Source organism: Camarhynchus parvulus, chromosome Z, assembly GCF_901933205.1.
Source record: "Camarhynchus parvulus chromosome Z, STF_HiC, whole genome shotgun sequence".
NCBI classification, from domain to species: Eukaryota; Metazoa; Chordata; class Aves; order Passeriformes; family Thraupidae; genus Camarhynchus; species Camarhynchus parvulus.
Genome location: NC_044601.1, coordinates 62709384 through 62729140, shown reverse-complemented (window position 1 = coordinate 62729140; position 19757 = coordinate 62709384). Strand labels below are relative to the sequence as shown.

General features: G+C 47.3%; 1 protein-coding gene across 1 annotated transcript; it reads right to left on the bottom strand.

Moving 5' to 3' along the window:
- Positions 1–1224: 1224 nt before the first annotated feature.
- Positions 1225–11123, bottom strand: LOC115915794 (aquaporin-7-like). Its single transcript, XM_030969472.1, has 7 exons — positions 11079–11123; positions 10275–10403; positions 6602–6728; positions 4603–4740; positions 3764–3882; positions 2205–2422; positions 1225–1384 (listed from the first exon to the last, which is right to left on the bottom strand). The coding sequence occupies exons 1-7, from the start codon at positions 11121–11123 to the stop codon at positions 1225–1227; spliced, it is 936 nt and encodes a 311-aa protein (XP_030825332.1).
- Between the last annotated feature and the right edge of the window lie 8634 nt (positions 11124–19757).

Sequence of the window (19757 nt, the reverse complement as noted above, 5' to 3'; positions counted from 1 at the left end):
TAGCAATACCTCAGTTATGCTTTTAGTATTGGGATGGGAATGACCATTAAATCCAGTAAATGCCCTTTTCTGGAATTCTGTGCAGTTCTGTCACTTCCTGCTCTTGGAGAACTCTGTGTTGTTTGTTTATGGCACCCAGCCCTGGGACTGCAGTTATGTGCTTGGCATACATAACGTACTTGCTTGAGCACTTTCTAGAAAAGTTAAGACCATTGTCACCCTCCTGGGAACTGGCAGCTTCTGATAGTGTTCTGTCTCTAATCCAGTGATGCCTCAAACTTGTAAGGCTGTTGCAGGCCCACTTCCTCATTCAGATGGAGGTAGCAGAATTCGTGTAGCAGCAGGGCAAGGTCTTACATTTCTCATGCATTCAGAGGTAGGAAAAAAGTAGGGGGGGGCAGTTTTTTCAAGATTTTGAGACACTGTCACGGAAGTTCTCTGACTTCTTTCCTGTGGTGGTAGTTGGTATAGCTCAAGTCTAGAGTGCCAGTACACACATGGTTCTTTCCTGCCAGCATGTTGCAGCAGAACTGTGGCAGGATTCAGGAGACCCTGTAGTTTAGTTTAGTAATTTTTTAATGCTTCCTGAATGTTCAGATCAAAACCAACAAAATAAAAAACAAGCCCAAAAAAAAAACCCAAACAACCCAACAGGTTCATGTTTCTATTTTAGACTGTCCTTGTTCTTCTCTCTTCTGTGCTTTTCCAAACTAGGTGTTTGTTAGGGTGACAGATATGCAAATGAAGCAAGCCTAGGCCCCTGGTCCATCCCTGCAGTATCTGTGTCTTACCAAAGAATATTCCAGATCAAAATTTATGTGTTAATTGACTTAATCATGTTGTATCTACCACTGTTGATGCCTGTATTTTGATTTATATGAATATATATGTATCTGGAGACTTGTAGCTCTGCTTTACTTTTCTTCAGAATATGATGATTGAGAATATGATGATTTTTGTTTTGAGGTTTTGGTGTTTTTTGTTTGGTTTTTTTTTGTTTGTTTGTTTTTGGTTAGGGTTTTTTTTGTAGATTTTTACACAGGGAGATCGAATAATTCCTTCAGGGCACAGCCAGGTCTAGTCCTACATAGGTCTTCTCAATATCTCAGATACCGAGTTTGTCTGTTTAAGCAGAGTAGGTTTACTGAAATCTAATCCCTCATCCCACCAGCGTGGTGGACAGACAGATGTGCCCTTCACATGTCTCATCACAGCACATGGCCATCACAGTTGGGAAGTCTCCATGCCTGCCTGATCTTTCTCAGGTTCAGCTTCATGGTCAGGCTGGTTGTGAAATTCAATGCAGAGTTTGTAGAGTAGAACACCAAAAAGACTTCCAAGAATTGGAGCTGTGACTGGAATCCACCACCAGGAATGATCAGCCCTAAAATGAAACACAGAAGAGGCAGCTGGTGAGCCAGACTGGAACCACTGCCCTGCCACCTCATTCTGCCAGGGCAGGAGTGAGCTGTGTGAGCAGAGGAGTCTGTCCCACTCTAGGCACTAAGCCTACAATTGGCTTAGACAAATTCCCTGTCCCCCCAACATAACTGCTGGAGGGAAGGTAATTTTCCCCATCAGCATGGAAAGGTGGCTCCACACTGCCGGTTTCTTGTTCTCCAAAAGAAATGGGCTGTGTGGTCTTGATGAGTGGGACTCTCAGACATACACAGGCATTTTGCCTCCCTGTTTCCAATAAAATCTGTGACTCCTCTACTGAGCTTTCAAATATATTTTCTGGGAATTTAAGGAAAGTGGGCATCCAGGACAGGAGACTCGGGTAATGATTACCCCATTGGAAAAGCTGTAACATAACAGCATCTTACTAGATAGAGGAAGGCAAGGTTTCATGTCCAAATTCAGACTCTACATTTAGGAGACCTGTTCAGCAATCCACCTGCATTCAGATGAGCTGCATCTGGCTCTCTGCTCACTGAAAAAACAGCTGGATCTCTGGTGAACAGACAGACAATTTGGTGCCCAGACTGAGGTATCTGAGTGTCAAGGTGAATCCCGTGCTGGAGAATCACTGTACTCCAAGCTTTGTGTACATAATACAGAAGGCTCCTATAGGCACAACCCTCACACTCTGCAGTGATACTATCACTTGGTCCAGAGAAAAAAGGCTTCATGACACATTTTATCTTGTGCTTATCTCCTCCCCTGGCAAGCTGAGCGGGGTAAGAGCAAAACAGGTCACTCACGAGAAGACTTCCATTCCCCAGCCAGCCACTGCCGTGAAGATCCGTGGGGGCAGGTCCCTGGAGGGGTTTATGGCATAGCCTGTGTTCAGCCCCATTCCCAGACCAATGCCCAGGACCAGCACACCCGTGAGCATGGGCTGAGCGCCTTTGACGGCTCCATTGTTTTTCTCGTCATGGATGACTAGAATACCCAGGATCAGCATAACTGTTGCAGTAAACTGCAGGAGCAGAAAAGGGAGAAGAACATGTCAGGAGAGAGGATGGGGATGGTTGAAAGATCCTGCTCAGCAGAGGAGAAGAGACTTCCCAGAATGAAAGAGCAGATGAGATTCATGGTCTGATCAAGGCAGGAGAGACCCAAATATTATTCCCTCCTCACAGGTGGACTGAAGAAAATTCTTTTTTCAGCAAAAACCTCATCACTGAGACAGATACAAATTTCTCAGCAATGTCATCTCTCACTATCTTTCCAGTCAGGGAAATGGGTTATTTTAAGTACATTCTGTGTAATAAGAGCAGAGCCATAACAAACTGCTCACGAGACAAACCTGATCATCTCTAGAGGAAATGATGTTTTGTACAGCCTGTATGCAGATACCAGATTCTCACCTGGGAAACTGAATTTCCCATCAGTGACTACGTAGCTGGCATTTGTAGATTTGCAGTGCCCAGGACATCGAGAAGCATAATTTTGATAGAGGTGATGACGCCTGTCTCTTTCTGCTTTAGAAAATGCAGCTGGAGAGACTTGGACTGCTTGCACAGACACCAGCAAAAACAGAAAACCAGAAACTGCAGCTTTTGGCAAAGCGCTGTCACTCTTATTTTCTTTCTTTTGCATCAAGGACACTGGTCCACAGAAGGCTGAGGAGATCCACTCCCCACCTCTAGGCTCATCCACCATCCTCTTCATCATGCCCAGGCAGGAGTTTTATCAGCTCAGAGTCCAAATCACAGGCTTCCAAAGATTTGCATTGGAAGTGAATCTTCCATCCCTTATGTCTCAGTGCCCCACATCCCCATGAAGAATCCCTTTCCTATTTCTGGGCATCTGGACACTGCACCGTAAGCTGGGAATCCACTGCACACAGTCTCAATGGATCTGTTCAAACACAGAGTTCAGTCCAGGCTGTGCTCATGGGGAGACAGTCCCAGGCTCTCTGTGCTGGGGAGGGGCAGCCAGGACAGCTACTGAGGAGCATGGAGGGGGTGTAGAATCCAATAAAGAAAGGAACAGTTCAGCCCAGAGCCCAGAGGAGATGGCTGATGATATAGCTCAGCTTCTCACTTCTCACTGCTTGAACAGCATGCAGGGAAGTTGTCTGGAGAGCCCCTGGACCAAGCTGTGGAGCAACCTTCATGAATTAGGCTCTGGTCAGAACCCTTTAGGCTTGCTCAGCCACTAAGGTGCCTTGGATCTTACCTTTCAGACGCCTGCCTGGATGCTGGGCTCCTTGGGAAAAGAGGTTGTGGTTGTCTGTGCATGTAGGGCTGTGGGGACCTGTAGCAGCCCTGCACCACCCACCTTCTCCTGGAACACCACAGCCATCCCCACTGACCTCTGTGAAAAAGGCTCCCTGCAAGGACACATTGGAAGCAGGGTACGTAGAGAAGATCATTGCTGTGGCAGTTGGTCCTGTCACCGTAAAGCTCCCATTGGTGTAGTCATAAAGAGCATCTAGGAGAAGTGGGAATTATGGAAGTTAGCATAGCATTTCGTCCCACAGGACACACACACAAGTCCACCTGTTGCAGCCAGCACAGACATCAGGGACAAGGGAGGCGGTGGAAGATGTGATGGAGGTGACACACTCCTCACAGAGCATGATCTCACCAATATCTGTTACCCACAGACTTTGGTCTGCACTCACTTCCTTACACCTACCAGTTCCCTATTCCTCCTCCAGGAGCCTGGGGTAGCCTGGATGCACTGGAGGCCTCCAACCCTCTGCCCCTCAGAGACATGCTAGAGACGATGGGTGGTGGGCCTTAGCTCACAGCTCAAAACCCCAAATGGCTGCAAACCTGTGTTCCACAGAGCAGTAGAGTCCCCCCAGAGCTCCAGCAGCACCTAATACATGGTGGTTCACATAAATAAAACCCCTGCAGACCTGGAAACAAAATGCTGACAAAATGCAGCTACTGCCCTTCTGCTGAAGACAGGTCTTGGAAGTGGGAATGCCCTGAGTAAAAGGAGCTGTGTTCTCCAGGATGTGCATATCCCTCCCAGAGGTGTATCTGGGACCTGCTCTGCACTTGAGTCTGCCCCACAACCCAGAGCTTGCCCTCCTTGCCCAGAAATCATGCTGGGTACTGCAAAAGGACATATTTTGAGAACACTGTGGGTTGACTGAAATTATGCCTACAGCAACCTCTGTGATAAAAGACATAACCCTACCGTAGTAGAGAGCAAAGACGGTGGCTGCTGCCAAAAAGGAGCCCAGGAACTGGCCGATCACATAAGCTACAAGCGTTTTCGAGGAGATGTTTCCTAAAACACACTGTGTAACAGTGATGGCAGCATTCAGATGAGCTCCTGCAAAATCACAGAAAAAAGAGGCCTCAACACTGATGCAGCTGTATTGGAACATGTGACATGGTGGATGCCCCATCCCTAGAAATATTCAAGGCCAGATTGGACAGGGCTCTGAGTAACCTGCTCTAGTCGATGTTTCTGCTCATTGCAGGGCGGTTGGACTGGATGAACTTTAAAAGGTCTCTTCCAATCCAAACTATTCTTTGGTTCTGTGCTCCATGCCCCGCAGTAATCACCCAGAAATACCCAGAACAGCAAGACTCTCTCAGGTCAGGGTATTACTCCTGCACAAACACAAAAAGATCCTTTCTCTCTCTACAGCTGAATCATGCAAGTAAAGAGCTCCTAGCTTGTCTTCTAAGAATTCTTAGACCACAGGCTGCCTCACCTGTCAGATATACCTCTCTTGGGAAGGTATGAGTTTCCCTATGAGTTTCTCAAGGAGCTTCTCCCTACTGAGCTTAAAAAGAGACCATACTTCAGCACATTTTACGTAGCTACTGGTAGATAAGGACCTTGTTTTGATGGAACACCTTCTGTGGAGGAGGTTGGTATCACAATGGTGCTTTTGAAGACTAAGTGGGTCTGGGTCTCATGCCCTTGATACAAACCACATGTGTTCTCCAGGCCTCCTATCCCCAGGAGTCTAAAGAAAATATTTATTTTTCCTGCCTGATAGGTATAAACTTTGAGGCTCAGTAAATGTCCCAGCCTTCATGACCATCTTCTACTCCAGAATCCAAAAGGGGTAAGATGCAGACACCCATAATTTCATCAAAGTGCAGGACAAGGTGGAAGTGCATGTACCACCTGCTACAGTCCAACAATCACAAATGGAATGGGGTTGATCCCTTCTTAGACCCTCTGCTCTTTTGTGGGTATGGCCAGCCATTTCAGAGACCACAAAAAGCGTCTTGTGACACAGATGAAGCCAAATTACTATGTCAGGAAGGTGTGAAGTTTGTTTTGTAACCATACTATTGCTGGCTGAGCTGAGATCCCTTCTGCACTGCCCTCTGCCCTCAACAGATCAGCTTCTTCTCAAGAGTCACTTGGGACTGTAGGATCTACTTTCCTCAGTCCGCTTTCCCCAGGGTGTTTCCACCAGCTCCAAAAGGACAAGAAAATCAAGAGCTGACTGCTCCTGACTGCTCACATGGAAAATTTTTCCTTTCCAAGGCAACCCAAGGTTTGGACCTCTTGTCTACTCCAACAATTCAAGAGCAAAGAATTGCTTTAACTTTCTGCCCATTAGGGCCCTTAATGTTTTCTCTTGGTGCAAATGAATGCAGAAATTGCAGAAGGCAAAGGTAGTGCTCTTGTCATGTGATGGATGCCACCTCATGGCCCCAAAACACCACTTCCCAAGTTCATGTGAGGCATCTGTGCATGGGTGTGTGTGATAAGGAGAAAATTTGCATACCATTTCTATTGCAACATCAGCAGTAAGCTCTCCTTCACAATAAATTATTTACTTCCCCATGGGTCATATCAGCAGCAGGTTTTGGGAGCTCCCTGTGTCCGTGGGCTGTGTTGGCATGTCCCAAATGGTGGAGCTGCTGAAACTTGGTTCTGCTGGCCACAACAGAAGGGGCTGGCCAAATCTCCTCCCCTCTCCCCATCCCACTTGCCCTGTCACAGCTCAGAGCACAAGCTGGGGTCAGTATTCTGTCCATTTGCTGTGCATGCCTTGTCCTTGGCCTCTCCTGCTTTTCATGCCTGGGGACTCTAGGACTGCTTTTTTTAGGTGAGGGCGCTGCCCATGCCATAACACACCCCTCCACACCCCACTCCTGCTGTCCCCAGTGCACATGGCCTTTTTGGGACATGGATATGTCCCATGTTTGACAGTGCTGCTCACCAGATATTTTTCCAGCTGTATAGATACCCAAGGTAACGCCAATGCCAAATGCCATGTTGATGCTCAGATAGTGACCAGTATTTCCTTTTCCCAATACCACTTGTGCCACAGAAGACAAGCCAAAAACCTGTGTAAAAAGAAAGAGAGAAAGGAGTGTTAAAAGTATTCTTGTTGCTGTGGTAGACTGAGCTTCTTTGCTAGTTTTTCTGCAAAAGTAATGAGCTCCTAAAGACAGGAAGTCTCTAAGGTGTCAGAAGACAAAGAACAGCCTTGCCCTGCAAAAACTGAAGTGATACCTGTGATTGGTGCCCATCAAACCAAACTAGGCACTTTCATTATGGTTGGATATGGAGAGACAAACCCCAAATACTCACACCAAGAGCTGGGGCTCAGTGGGGGTCACTCACACAGGCACACTGCCGATGTCTCTGCCTGAAACCAGGGGCATGAACTGGGGGAGCATCACTGTGGACCACTGGGAGACAACATCCAAGGTGGATGGAAGGAGGGTGTGCAAATTCTTACTGTCCTTCTTTTCCTGGTGTGCAATTTATTGACTAAATATGTCGTTTGGGCAGTACATCGCTATTTGCCAAACTCAACTCTAATTTTGGTAACATTGAAGCAAAAGTTAAGAAAGGAAATTCTGGTTTAACTTTTCCATTGAATACATATATTTTTAGTTTGGAAACAGCCAAAGTTTCAGTGGGTCTTTTTGGTGACTAAAGGAGAACCAGGGGAAAAAACTAGAGGTAAACACTCTTCAGCAGGAAAACACATATTCAAGACATTGCTCTGTCCTGAAAGAGAGAATTCTATTTCATGCTTTTCATGTGGTAAGAGTGAAAAAATCGGTTCTTTGCATGCTCTTACACTGAAATCTAGAGAAGGACAAGGCATTTCTTGAGGTTTCTGCCCCATAAACCACTGAGGGTTTGGAAAGTGTATCCTATTCCTTGGATTGCATTGATGTTTATCCAAGGTGACATGTCTTTCAAAGACAAGAAAGTCAATATGGTCTCCAGTACATAAACTTCTGCTTTGGCTTGTACTATTTAACTGTGATTTTTTTTCTGGCTACTCTGCCTGAGTCCAAATTTTATCTCATGTGTCTGGTTCCCCTCACTGCCTTCAGACATCACCCAAATCCTCTGTTCCCCAGAGAGGCTGCTCTTCTTATCACTCTTGTAGACACAGACCACACTCTGTGCTCTACACAGAGCTACAGCCCCCACAGTGTGAGCTCTTCTCAGTCTGCCTCAGCAAAAGCCCCCAGAAACTGTTTGTGATGTCCCTTAGCATCTGCAAATTACACAAATTCTGTCTCTGATTTTTTCATCTCTCTTTTTCATCTCTGATTTTTCCAAAGCCAGATACAAAAGATAACAAATATGTAAGGCACAAGTTATGCGGGAGAGCACACAGGTGCAGAGAGGGCTGCAGAGGAGGAGACATGACTGTGCATAAAGAGCAATATTCTGAAAAAAAACACAAGATAGGACACAGAATCTGGTTTTCAGCACAGATCCAAATTTCTGGTTTTTTCCTGTATCCTCACAGTCCCAAAACACCATTTATTTCAATTTCTTCTTCCCTACTCCTTGTACTGCTTAGTCCTGCTGCCTGGTTCCTCTTACCAACACTTCCTGTCCATTAAACTGAGAGGCCCTGGGGTGAGTGCGATCACCCAAAAAACAGCCATTCAGGCATCCTGGAGGAACATCCAGAGCATTGCCTCTTGCACTGAGGGCCAAGGTACTCTATACTTTGTTCTGATGCTGGATGCTGTTTGTCTTTAGCCCTTGATGGGGCCCATGTGCAGTGCCCTCCTTTTCTCTCTTCCCTCACATGGATGAGTGAAGGAAGAGCCAGTGTGAGCTGCAGGCTGCAAAACCTGCCTTGAACTGTCAGAGTGCAGAGTAAATTCTCCACCTCATTCTGCTTCCCTGACAGGACGACCCTGAAGTTGTTCTTTATCACCTGGGAGCTTCTACCACCAAATAACCAAGAATGGGAAAGGCAAAAGAATTTGCTAAGCTGCTGCAGAGGAGTCATAGATATCTGTGCTCTGACTTACTATGGGTGCAAAACTACCTGGGAGTGAAATTCAAAGAGCAGGATGTGCAAAATGACATGATAAAAAGCAACCATGCTCAGCACAGGCAGTTGTCATCCTTATAAATTAGCGCCTTCCTTGGTACAGAAAGCTGTGTCAGAAGGTCCCTATGCTTACACAAGTCTTAATTTCTTCCACTTTAAATCTCCAAGTTATTTAGGTTATGCCCAGCCTTTGCATGTCCAGCCTCTATCGCAGGCTAAGTCCAGGTGTGGCAAATTGGCACAGATAGATACTGGGCCTTTTCAGAGGGAGGATCTCATTCTGCTCTGTTGATCAAACACTCAAAATCTCTGGTCCCGGTGGGTACTTGACCCCCACCAGCCCCTACAGTGACTGCAAAACCTTTCTAATCCTCTACCCAAACATTTCTGAAGCAGCCCACAAGCTGAAACCCACTTAATTATTTCTCTGTGAAACAGATCCCCCAGGCAAGGGGGCAGTTTATGTATGATTTACATAAGCACTGTTCGATTGGCATCAACAAAATCAAAAGTGAAATCCTGGCATGCTTCACACCCTGTAATTACATTTCCTAATGGTGGGTTGTGGTTCTGGAGAATTTCTCTGGAAAGTTCATTACCCTGGCAACCCCAGGGGGAAGATGGATTAATGCTATTTTCATTTTGCAGCAGCTGTCAGTGATAGAAGAGGCTGTTCCCCAGACCAGTTCAGTTCACCCCAAGCTACACCACACCTCTGGCACAGCAGAAGGAAAAGCCTCCATTCACTGTATGGGATCTTCTACAATCACTGTTGACACTACTCTTTGATTTCATTCCCAAACTCTTCCTCAATTTTCTTCTAGAAGAGAACTGAAAGAGCAACATGTCCAGAAAGGGCAGTGGAGGTGGGAAAGGGTCCACAGGAACACAAGTTTGATGAGGAGCAGCTGCCGGAGCTGTGGATGTTCAGTCTGGAGAAAAGGAGGCTCAGGGAGGACCTGATCACTTTCTCCAGCCCCCTGACAGGAGGGAGTAGGAAGGGGGGCTGGTCTCTTCTCCCATGTAACAAGCAACAGGGTAAAAGGAAATGGTCCTAAATTGTGCCAGGGGAAGATTAGATTGGCTATTAGGAAAAATCTGTTCACCAGCAGAGTTGTCAATCATTGGAACCGGCTGCCCAGGGAAGTGGTGGGTTTACAGATATTAAATACATATAATACCTTGGAGGTACTTAAAAGACGTGTAGTTGTGGCACTTAGGGACATGGTTTAGTGGTGGCCTCCACAATGCCAGGTTAATTCTTGAACTCTTAAAGATCTTTCCCAACCTAAATAATTCTGTGATATTTTAATTCTATGCCACCTACTTCCCTCTCTCCCAGCACCCACCTCCCTTTCCCTGCATTACATTTTTGCTCCAGAAAGTTTTTGGCAGATGGTCTGCCTGCTGGGAAACTGCCACCCCACCAAAGCAGAGGGGTGAGCAGCAGCAACCAACCCCCGGGCAGCCCTGAGGATGTGGCAGGAAACCACTGACCTTACACATCGCTGCCTTAAATGGCTAAACACACACGCACACAAACACACACGCACATGCACAGACTTCTCCTTACCATGAGGATGAATGTTCCCAGTGCTTCTGCCAGCATCTGCCTTATGGTAATGCTATTAGTCTTGAGCACCTTCTTTGTCTTCTCCAGCATTGTCTTCCCCGCCTGCTTGACTCGGCGGCCTCTGCGCTCCTGTTGTGATGGCACACTTCACTGCACTGAGCCAGGTTACCCTTTGAAACTTGGCACCCTCTCTTCCCCTCCAGACACCTTCTCTCCTTTGGTTAACCATGAACAAGCCAACAAAGCAGCAGCTAGCCTCAAAGTCTTTCCCCCAGCCCTCCCCTCCCTCCCCCATATGCCATCCTATAAAAGCTGTATGGTAGGGATGCAATATTTCTGTTATGAGGGCACTGGTGACACTGTGCCTTTGCCCAGGAGAGCCTAACCCCAGAACACTGGAGCTGTCAAAAGCCTTGAGGTGATCCTGATGCCTGTCTTTCTCCTTAACCTTTTCTACAGGAACTGAACAGGAATTTTGTCTCTGCTCAGCATTGTAACCATTGACTGGGTTTTTTTAAGCAGATTGGATTGGGACTGTTTGCCTGTGCAAGACTATTGGGTACATCTTCTGCAGCAAGGATGCTCTGCCTGGCGCTGGTGTGCTCTGCTGTCTGCAGCTGGGAAGAGCACAGTGCATTGTTTCAGGTGGAATATTTGCTCTTGTTGAATGCACCTGTGCATTCTGCAGATGCCTTCACACTCAAAGAGAGCCTTGCCACCAGCCACCCTGCCCATCCTCTCATACAGGGCAAGGAGAAACCAACCTCAGCAAGGAGAGGTGGCCCAAGAGATCTTCAGTCTTACCTGGCTGCCAGAGCAGAACCATTGCTGTCCTGATTCCTCTTCCATCTCCTCATTCCCTCTGCCTATCTCCCTGCTCACCAAGTGCTCTTACCTTTCCACGGTGAAAAGGTTTTAATACCTTTGCTTAATCGTGGAAAAACATATCCACTGAACACTCAAGACCCTTTCCCTCAAGCCTTTTCTGGTTATTTGCTGGTTTTCTTTGCCTTCCTCTCAACGTGCTGCAGTTTCTCAGTGTGGCTCTGGAGGGGACAGCTCTGCACAAGTGTCAGCAGCTGCCCTGATAGGGACAGGGTGCTCTGCTCATGCTGCCCCTGGCCTTGCCTCCCTCTCCGCTACGGCATGGCAAAAGTTCATGAGCTTTTCTTTCACCCACAGGGCACTCAGCAGCTGTATGGAAGACCCTGGGAAGCTGATTCTCCTCTCTGCTCCATAGATCATTGCATGTTTTGATGCAGGGAGAGTTTTATGTACTGGGGTAATCCCTCCTCCAGTGACAGATTAGCTATTGACCTTAGTGAACACCTGGCTAAATATGCAGTAAATTACTGGTCTGTCTCTGATACTGAGGATCATTTAATTATGATGGATGATAATCATGTTGCTTGCAAGGGTGTTTCTACAGCACATTTCTAGGTGGGAAGGTTTCTGTCCTGTGGGTCTGTGACCTATGCTGCAGCACAGAATAAATCTTTCTAGGTCACTTCATCCTCTGTCATGCAAATGTTTACTGGTGGAGCACAAAGCATGGGTCCTGGACAAGACCCTCAAGTTTCTTCTGCTCATGGTGATTTCCAGCTGACTTTACACATCACCTGAGATCCTTGTGTCTCCACATGCTGGAGATCTCACAGCCTTTCTCTGATGGACAAGGCGTGAGTGGGTCAGTGACACCCACAACTGGACCTACAACTTTGTTTTTTCTCCTGCATCTCAGGGAGCCTTCCAAGTGATGCCTTCCCAGTGGGCAAACAGTGAAGCTGCTGTGTGTCTGATAGGCTTTTTCTCCTGCATTCAGGCATCAGTTGTAGGCATCTCAATATTCTGATTCGGGCTGAAAAACAGACAGCCACTTTCTGGGAGCACTGGGCTCCTGGGGACTTGCAGTCTCCTCAGGGAAAAACACAATCCCAGTTTGCAATAGAAATCTTTGGTTTGGTGATAATATTTGCAGCATAATTCCCAATATTACCATCAAACTCTGTAAAACTCCAGCATGTTTCTAGGAGCTTGTGCTTTTATACGGGTCATTCCACAAGATGGCACTGAGACATTAATTTCTCCCCTTAAGATGTTCTGAAGGATTCCTCTGTTGGCTGCTGAAAATGTGAGAATCCTTTAATTTTGAGGTTCTTATGGCCATTTTGAGACATTGAAGTGACCTGCTAGTGTTCAAGGACTGTAAAAATAACAAAACCATCACCTTTCCAAAGGTCATGTAGGTCAGAGCACCTCTGCTCTGTGAGTACACAAATACAAATTGTGTGAGCCTGTGCCTGAGTTTATAACATGCAGACAAAAATAGGCAGCTCCAAAGGGCAATTCTTCCTCACCTAAAATAAGCATCTGATGCCCAACCTGAGTCGTGCTAGATTCTGGCATTTTCCCTCCAGTTTCTGCACACAGACACAGAGTGATGGGCTCCAACATGCACCCCCACGATTGCCAGGTGGGCTGGACTGCCCCTTCTCCCTGCATCCAGACATGATGATCTTGAGCAAGTGCAAGCCAAGTGAGTCAGCCAAGGGCTGGATTGCAAATATCTGCTGGTTTCCCAACAGCAACCTGCCCATACTTGCTCGGTTTCACTTACCCGCAGGGCTGATGAGGATCTCTGGGGTCACTAAACACTGTCCCCTACTGACACAGGCAGCCACACCATATCTGCCCTTTGGTGACCTGGCCACTCTGCATTTTAGTGGTAGATGACTGTTGCCCAACTTCTTCTGTTGTACCCTGTTACCAGAATTTGCTGCTCTGAAGATCAGACTCTTTCCTCTGATTTTCAGCCAAATTCTCAAAGCCATTTGTCCATGTGCAGCATTAGCCCATCACAGTCATGAGTTAGCTGAGTTCTTGTGGGTGCTATCGCTTAGTGATCCTTTAAGGTTTGTTAGAAGAGCATTGGCTGCTCATGCTTAGCTCCATACCACCTCCTGATGTTTGCTTTGATATCCTCACAGGTTGAAACTTCACTCAACAGTGGCCCGACAATGATTTTGCCATGTTTTCCACTTCACGTTAAGCAGCCAACTGCTAAACCAAACCCACTTTCCTCCCCAAGACAGGTGTGCCCTCAGCACTACTAGTAAAAGTCTCAGTTTGGAAAGGAAAGTTTTGGCACAGTCAATGTCCACAAAAAATTCTGGTGTTGATATCCAAGGTAATGAAGAATCAGGAGAAAAATGCCCCTGGGTCCTGCAAGAGCAGCCCTGGGAAGAACGAGGACCCAGGCAGTCCAGGGCATGCAGCAAGGAATAACTTCTCTGGCTCAATTTGACAGTGTACATGCTTCCTCTGCACCCAGGAGCTTATTTATCTCATAATTGGACTAATCAGCAGGTGGAACATTGCCACTCCATTCACTTCAGCACTGCTTGTGAAGCATTTTCTCCCCAGAGGCCAAGAGGAGCATAAACAGACAGCTGAGCAGAAGAGCTGCTCACCATGGGCAAGAACAGCTTGTTCCTCAATCTGGCCAGATGAACAGGGCACTGAAATATCTCCAGTGCCCTTCAGGAAGCAAGACTCAGTCAGAGAGATCATAACAGCCCTGGTATGGCCTTCTCTGTCCAGAACAGACCCTGTTTGACATAACCTGGAGCACCTGCTCCCTGTGGTCTCATGTTCCACGCTCATGGTCTGTCTCCTTCTCCTCTCTATGGATGGCAGGCACCAGGCAAGGCTCAGACACCCCACGTGTCTCTCAGCAGATGTCTTTGCTCTCTGTATCACCACCTCCTCTCCACTCCCAGGATACAGGCCTCCACAGCCTTTCAGCTCACCCATTGTCCCTTGCCCTGAGGCCAGACAAAAGTTCATCACCTGCTGCTCTTCCATGATATCAGATCTGTTCCGGTCAGAATTCTCAGGTGGAGATTCTTGGTCATTCATTTGTGGGCTCCTGCCTTGGGCAGCGTGCTGCCCTGCCCAGGCTGCTACAGCTTCAGGGCTGCTACAGCTACAGGGCTACCCAGAGAGAGGTAATCCATGAGGTAATGCTGCCAGCAGGAGCAGAATTACTTGTCTTTGTCTTTAGGGACAGAGCAGGGCTCTGCGTGATGGGGTTGCCAGGGTGGTCCTGGTGTCATTGTTGGGCAACAGAGCGGAACCCTCCTGCTCACCAGGAACCCATCCACCCCACGCTGGGCCACACTCCTCCTGCCCTTGTCTGACTAATCAGACAGGATGAAGTCATTCTTAAATAGAGTAAAGCATGATGGTTTTTGAGGCACCTACCAGCTTTAATCTGTGAAAAGCCCTGGAAAATCTCCGCCACCCACAAATATTTAACAGAGTGAAATGGAGGCACAGGAGTAGATCAGGTCATAGAATCATAGAATGTCAAGAATTAGAATGGACCTTAAAGAACATCCAGTCCCAATCCACCCTTGCCATGGGCAGGGACCTCTCCCACTAGACCAGGTTGCTCAGGGCTCTATCCAACCTGGCATTTATGGCTGGCAGGGATGGGGCATCATCAGCTTCCCTGGGCAACTTCTTCCAGAATCTCACCATCCTCACAGTAAAGTATTTTTCCTGATATCTAGTTTATATTTCCCCTCTTTCAGTTTGTACCTATTATTCCCTGTCTTATCACTACAGCTCCTGACAAAAGGTCCCTCTCTGGCTTCCCTTTGGGGCCCTTCAGGTATTGGAAGGTTCCTATGAGGTCTCCACACAACCATCTCTTCTCCAGGATGAACAGCCACAACCTTCGCAGCCTATCTTTGTAGGGAAAGTGCTCCAGTCTTCTCATCAACTTAGTGGTCCCTTCTGGACTTTCTCTAGAAGTTCCATGTCTTTCTCATGTTTGAGGCACCAGAACTGTAAGCAGCAGAGGTCTCACAAGGTACTGTGGGATTTCCAACAAGGTCATGGTGGCTCCTCACCTGCCATCATCCCTCATTTTCATGACCATCTTGTTCTCCTGACCTGCTCAGAGCCATGTTCCCACTCTACCCCTCTGTGTGAGAGCATCTGCCTGCCTGTGCTGGGACTCTGCTCTGGGGCTGCATGGGCCCAGGCAGAGAGCAGCAGACTCTGTGGGTTCAAGTGCTCTCTCTGAGCCTTGAGCTGCCTGCTCTGCTCTGCTTTCAATCCACAGATAAAGTGGAAGCTGGGAAGCTACGGGCTCACAGGACATCATCACCCTGCGGAAAAGTGCCGCTAGTCTCTCTCCTAGAGGAGCACAAACACCCACATTCTGAAAGGAGAGATTAAAGGGGAAAGGCTCTAGGCTGGGGGAGGAGACATTGGGTCAATAATATAGGTTTTGAAGTTGCAGAGCCTGGTGAAGCCAGCACACTGCTCTGAGCATTTCCCTGTTCTGCAAAACACACCAGCCCAGCATCCACCTGCGCAGCACCAAAAAGCACAAGCTTGTGTTGACATTCACAAGGAGCAAAACCAGAGCAGGGCCTGCTGACAATCACACAGCCATGCTCCCTCTGCTGCTGGGCAAGGCTGAGCCAGTAGTTCTTCACAGCCACCAGGTGCTTGAGGGTGTACTGCATCCATACATTCCACTCATAGAAATTAGGCTTGTAAGGCTTTCAAGAGATGATGCTAAACCCATAGGGAGGCCATGGAATCAGAGAATCGTGGAACATTTTAGCTTGAAGAGACCTTAAATACCACCTCGCTCCAACCCCCTGCCATGGGCAGGGATACCTTCCACTAGACCAAGTTTCTCAGATCCCCATCCAACCTGGCCTTGAACAATTCCAGGGATGGGGCAGCCACAGCTTCTCTGGGCAACATGTGCCAGGGCCTCATGACCGCCACAGAATTTATTCTTAATATCTATTATCTGTCTATTCTTAATATCTATTATCTTAATTAACTATTATCTGTATTCTTAATATCTAATATCTGTCCTTCAGTTTAAGGCCATTCCCCCTTGTCTTATCACTTCAGGCCCTTGTAAAAAGTCCATCTTTTCTGCAGTCTGTTATCCAGACATTTTGTGGGGTGAGGAGCCAGCTGGTGGCACTAATCATTGCCCATATGTGTAATCAGTGAATTACCCAGCTATCTCCCTCAGAACATGACTGTTCTTTCCCATATCACACCTGCCAGGGGGTGTCTCAAGACCATGCAGCATCTAGCATGACTCACATCAGTGCTGAGCAGTGCCTGGCCCGTGGGATTTGTCTCCCCACAGGGGAGGGAAAGGCCAGGATGTAGATGGCTGGTTCAGCTTTCCCAGCCCTGCCCACCCCAGCCCAGAGGGCTGCTGCTGCTGGCGCAGACGTGAAGGCATCCAAAGGAAACCCCGATAAGCTCCCAGTATGTCAGCTGTGGTGAGATGCCGCACATTCCTTGCAGACATGCCCACAAATCCCCTCAGACACTGCCCAGCCTCTCCTGGAGCTCCAAGGATCCCCACAGGCATTTCAGTGCAAGGAGAAATTTCCTCCAGCATCACCTGGGCCCCATCATCCTCATGGATCCCTCAGCCCCTTTTGCCTCTTGTGCTGTTTTGAGAGTCACGAAAGAAGGGCCAGGTGTGGTTCTGAATGGCTTCCTGTCCATTCCCATTCTTTCAGTTCCTGCATGTAAAGACATTGACCCAGAGGAACGCAGAGAAGCTGAAAATCCATCTGTTGATGGGCCCTGAAAATGAGCCAGTTTTCCTAGCTCATGTAGTTTCCCAGCACAAGTCCTGGATAACACAAGTGGCAGCTTCATCAATTGTCCCATAGTAAGCACAGCACTGACATGCAGTTTATTTTCCTAAGCACAGGACACAGCCTATCAGTCACCACTGACAGTGCAGACATCCCTAACCCATGGCAATTACTAAATTTTGTCACTGTCTTTTTTGCCCCTGTGTTTGTTTTCACATGGACACTCAAATGTACAGTTATTAGCCATTTCCTAGTGAAGAAGTAACTGTTACACACTACCTTCTGAATTTGGACTTCATAGGAAACTCATTATCAAATCATATTATCAATATATAATCTTATGAGAATGGCAGAGGATCTGTCCCTCAGTCCTGACACAAACCAGTTACAGCTCTCAGGAACTACCTGAGGTGTATTTGCATAGGACCTGATATGATGGGCCTCTGACCACAGCACAGCCCCCAGGCTCTGCCATGAGACACAAACCATAAGAGGTCTGTGAAGATATGGGCAGTGATTTGGCACCTCAATTGTTCATACATGTTCCAAACTGCAGCGTTAGGCACAGGAGGTGCCTGTCTGTGCCTCACACCTACAGGAGCAGCCAGTGAGGAATCTGCTGGGAAATATGTGACTGCTGCAATGACTTTGCTCAGACTAAGCTCAAACTGCTGTTCATGCACTAGGCTATGTAGTGAATGTTTAAAAGCCCTTGACACAGGATGCTGAAGGTCCTAAAAAGATATCTAAAGGTAGACAAATTCATGAAGGTAAAAATCCAAGCATGGCTATAAACATGGACACCCCTGTATCACAAGTGGTTCCTGAACTGTGGATTGTTGAAGATTGTAAAATAGTTCTGGGGAAGTATATTTGTTCTGTTCACACACTTGTCTCATGTCACACTCTCATGGATCTTCTTCACAGGTGCAACCCATCCCAGTGACCACTGCCTGGCTACCTGTGCTGTCCAGTGGAATGGGATGACCACCACTTCAGTACTTAAGTCACAAGAACAGAAGACTACCAGAGTTTACTAGCTGCTGGTTTTCAATTGCTCAGATCTGAGATGACCTGAAATTGGTAAAAATAAATTCCTGGCTCTACTGTTCACCAGTGTGAGACCTGAGCATCCACTCTCTTCCATGCCCATTTCCCCATCTCCAAGGTGTGGCCAAAACACCTTGTTCAGATGCAGCCTGTGGTGGGCAGAGGAGACATTTGCACCTGCATGCAGCATGTTGTGTGATCTCTGCTAAAACACCAGCCCTAGCTGAGTGCTGGATGTGTCATCAGCTGCTGGGTTATCCTTCTCATTAGTCTTTTCTCCACTGTGCAATGCAGATAGTGACCTCTTCCAGTCCCAGGACAGCCAAGGACATCCACTTCATCACTGGTGTTGTCAGTGATCAGAGGGACAAGTGGGAGCATCCTTCATACCCACAACAGGTCAGGCCAGCAGAGCAACTCCTCAGCTCACCAGAGCACTTACTATAATGCCTACAGCCATGCAGCAATTCAATGGCATATTAGATACAGCAAAAGCTTTAGCTGAGGGATATCTATTGCACTGTGGTAGAGCTTCCTTTCTCTTTCCCTTCAGGAGCTGGAGGAGGCCACATCACTTGCGTCATTTAAAAGCAGACTTGAAGCAAAAGGCACTTGAAAACTCACCATGGGGAACGATCATGCTCAGGGCAGTAAATAACTGACTTTGTCTTGTTCATCTCATATTTTATGGCCTTTTCTGTTTGTACAGTGCTTCACAGGAGAAGGCAAGCTAGCAGAGCAGAGCCTGCTCTTGCTTGCCTGCCTCCTCCTCTGTGCAAGCACCATCTCCCCTCCTGTGCTTTCTCTTCTGCTCAGCTCCACGGGATGGTAGCTTTGGATGCAACATCACCACACTGCAGTCACACAATACTATCAGCAAGGGCCTGGGGGAGAAAAACGCTGCCAGAGCCCTGGGAGAATTGCAGGACCCCTGGCCACATTCCCTCCTCTATGCCTGGGGTGAGGGCTTGCACCCTTCTCCCTCCTGGCCAGTCCAGTCCCTGATCCACATGGAAGCTGCAGTGTAGCAGGGAAAAGGAGTGTCAGAGCAGGGTTTCCCTCCTTTGCAAGTACTGTGGGGATTGCCATGGGCCATCCTGGGAATTTAGGACATGAACAAGATCCTCTGGACTCAAAGGACCTCTTTTAAAGCCTTCATTGGCAATCACTTTAGAAGCAGCAAAGGGGAAATTTTACAATTAGTAATTTTGTGGGACACAGCACATTTGTTGAAGACACGGAGTGGTATGAGATAACAGAGATGCCTGGCTTCACCATGGTCTCCTTGGGCTGCAGCTGGACTCTCAAAGCATGTGTTTGTTCAGGAATTTTGGATAAGTTCTCATTAGAATTTATTTCTGTCATACTATTGCTCCATATTTTTTGGACTCTGACTTATTTGGAAGCACTGCCAAAATAATCCATCACAGTGCCTTGTACCCAAAGGCAATAGCTTGATGGAAGACATCATGCCCTGATCAACATCTGCGTAGAGCAAGATACGATCCAGGAGTGACAAAAACATGTTATGTTCTAGATTGTCAGCACTGAGGGAAAAAACATGTTCATAATTTGCATTTGTTGATTCACATTTGCTAACAGGATAGCAAGACTGAGCAACATGGAGCAACTGAGATTAATGAATCCTGATCATCTTTAAGCTCTCAACAGACTGACCCTAATCCATAACCCAGAGTCAAAGTCTACATTATTCTGAGTTTTGTGTCAGCTAATTCAACACTTATCTACTTATTGAAATGAAGATAATGTCCTGAAG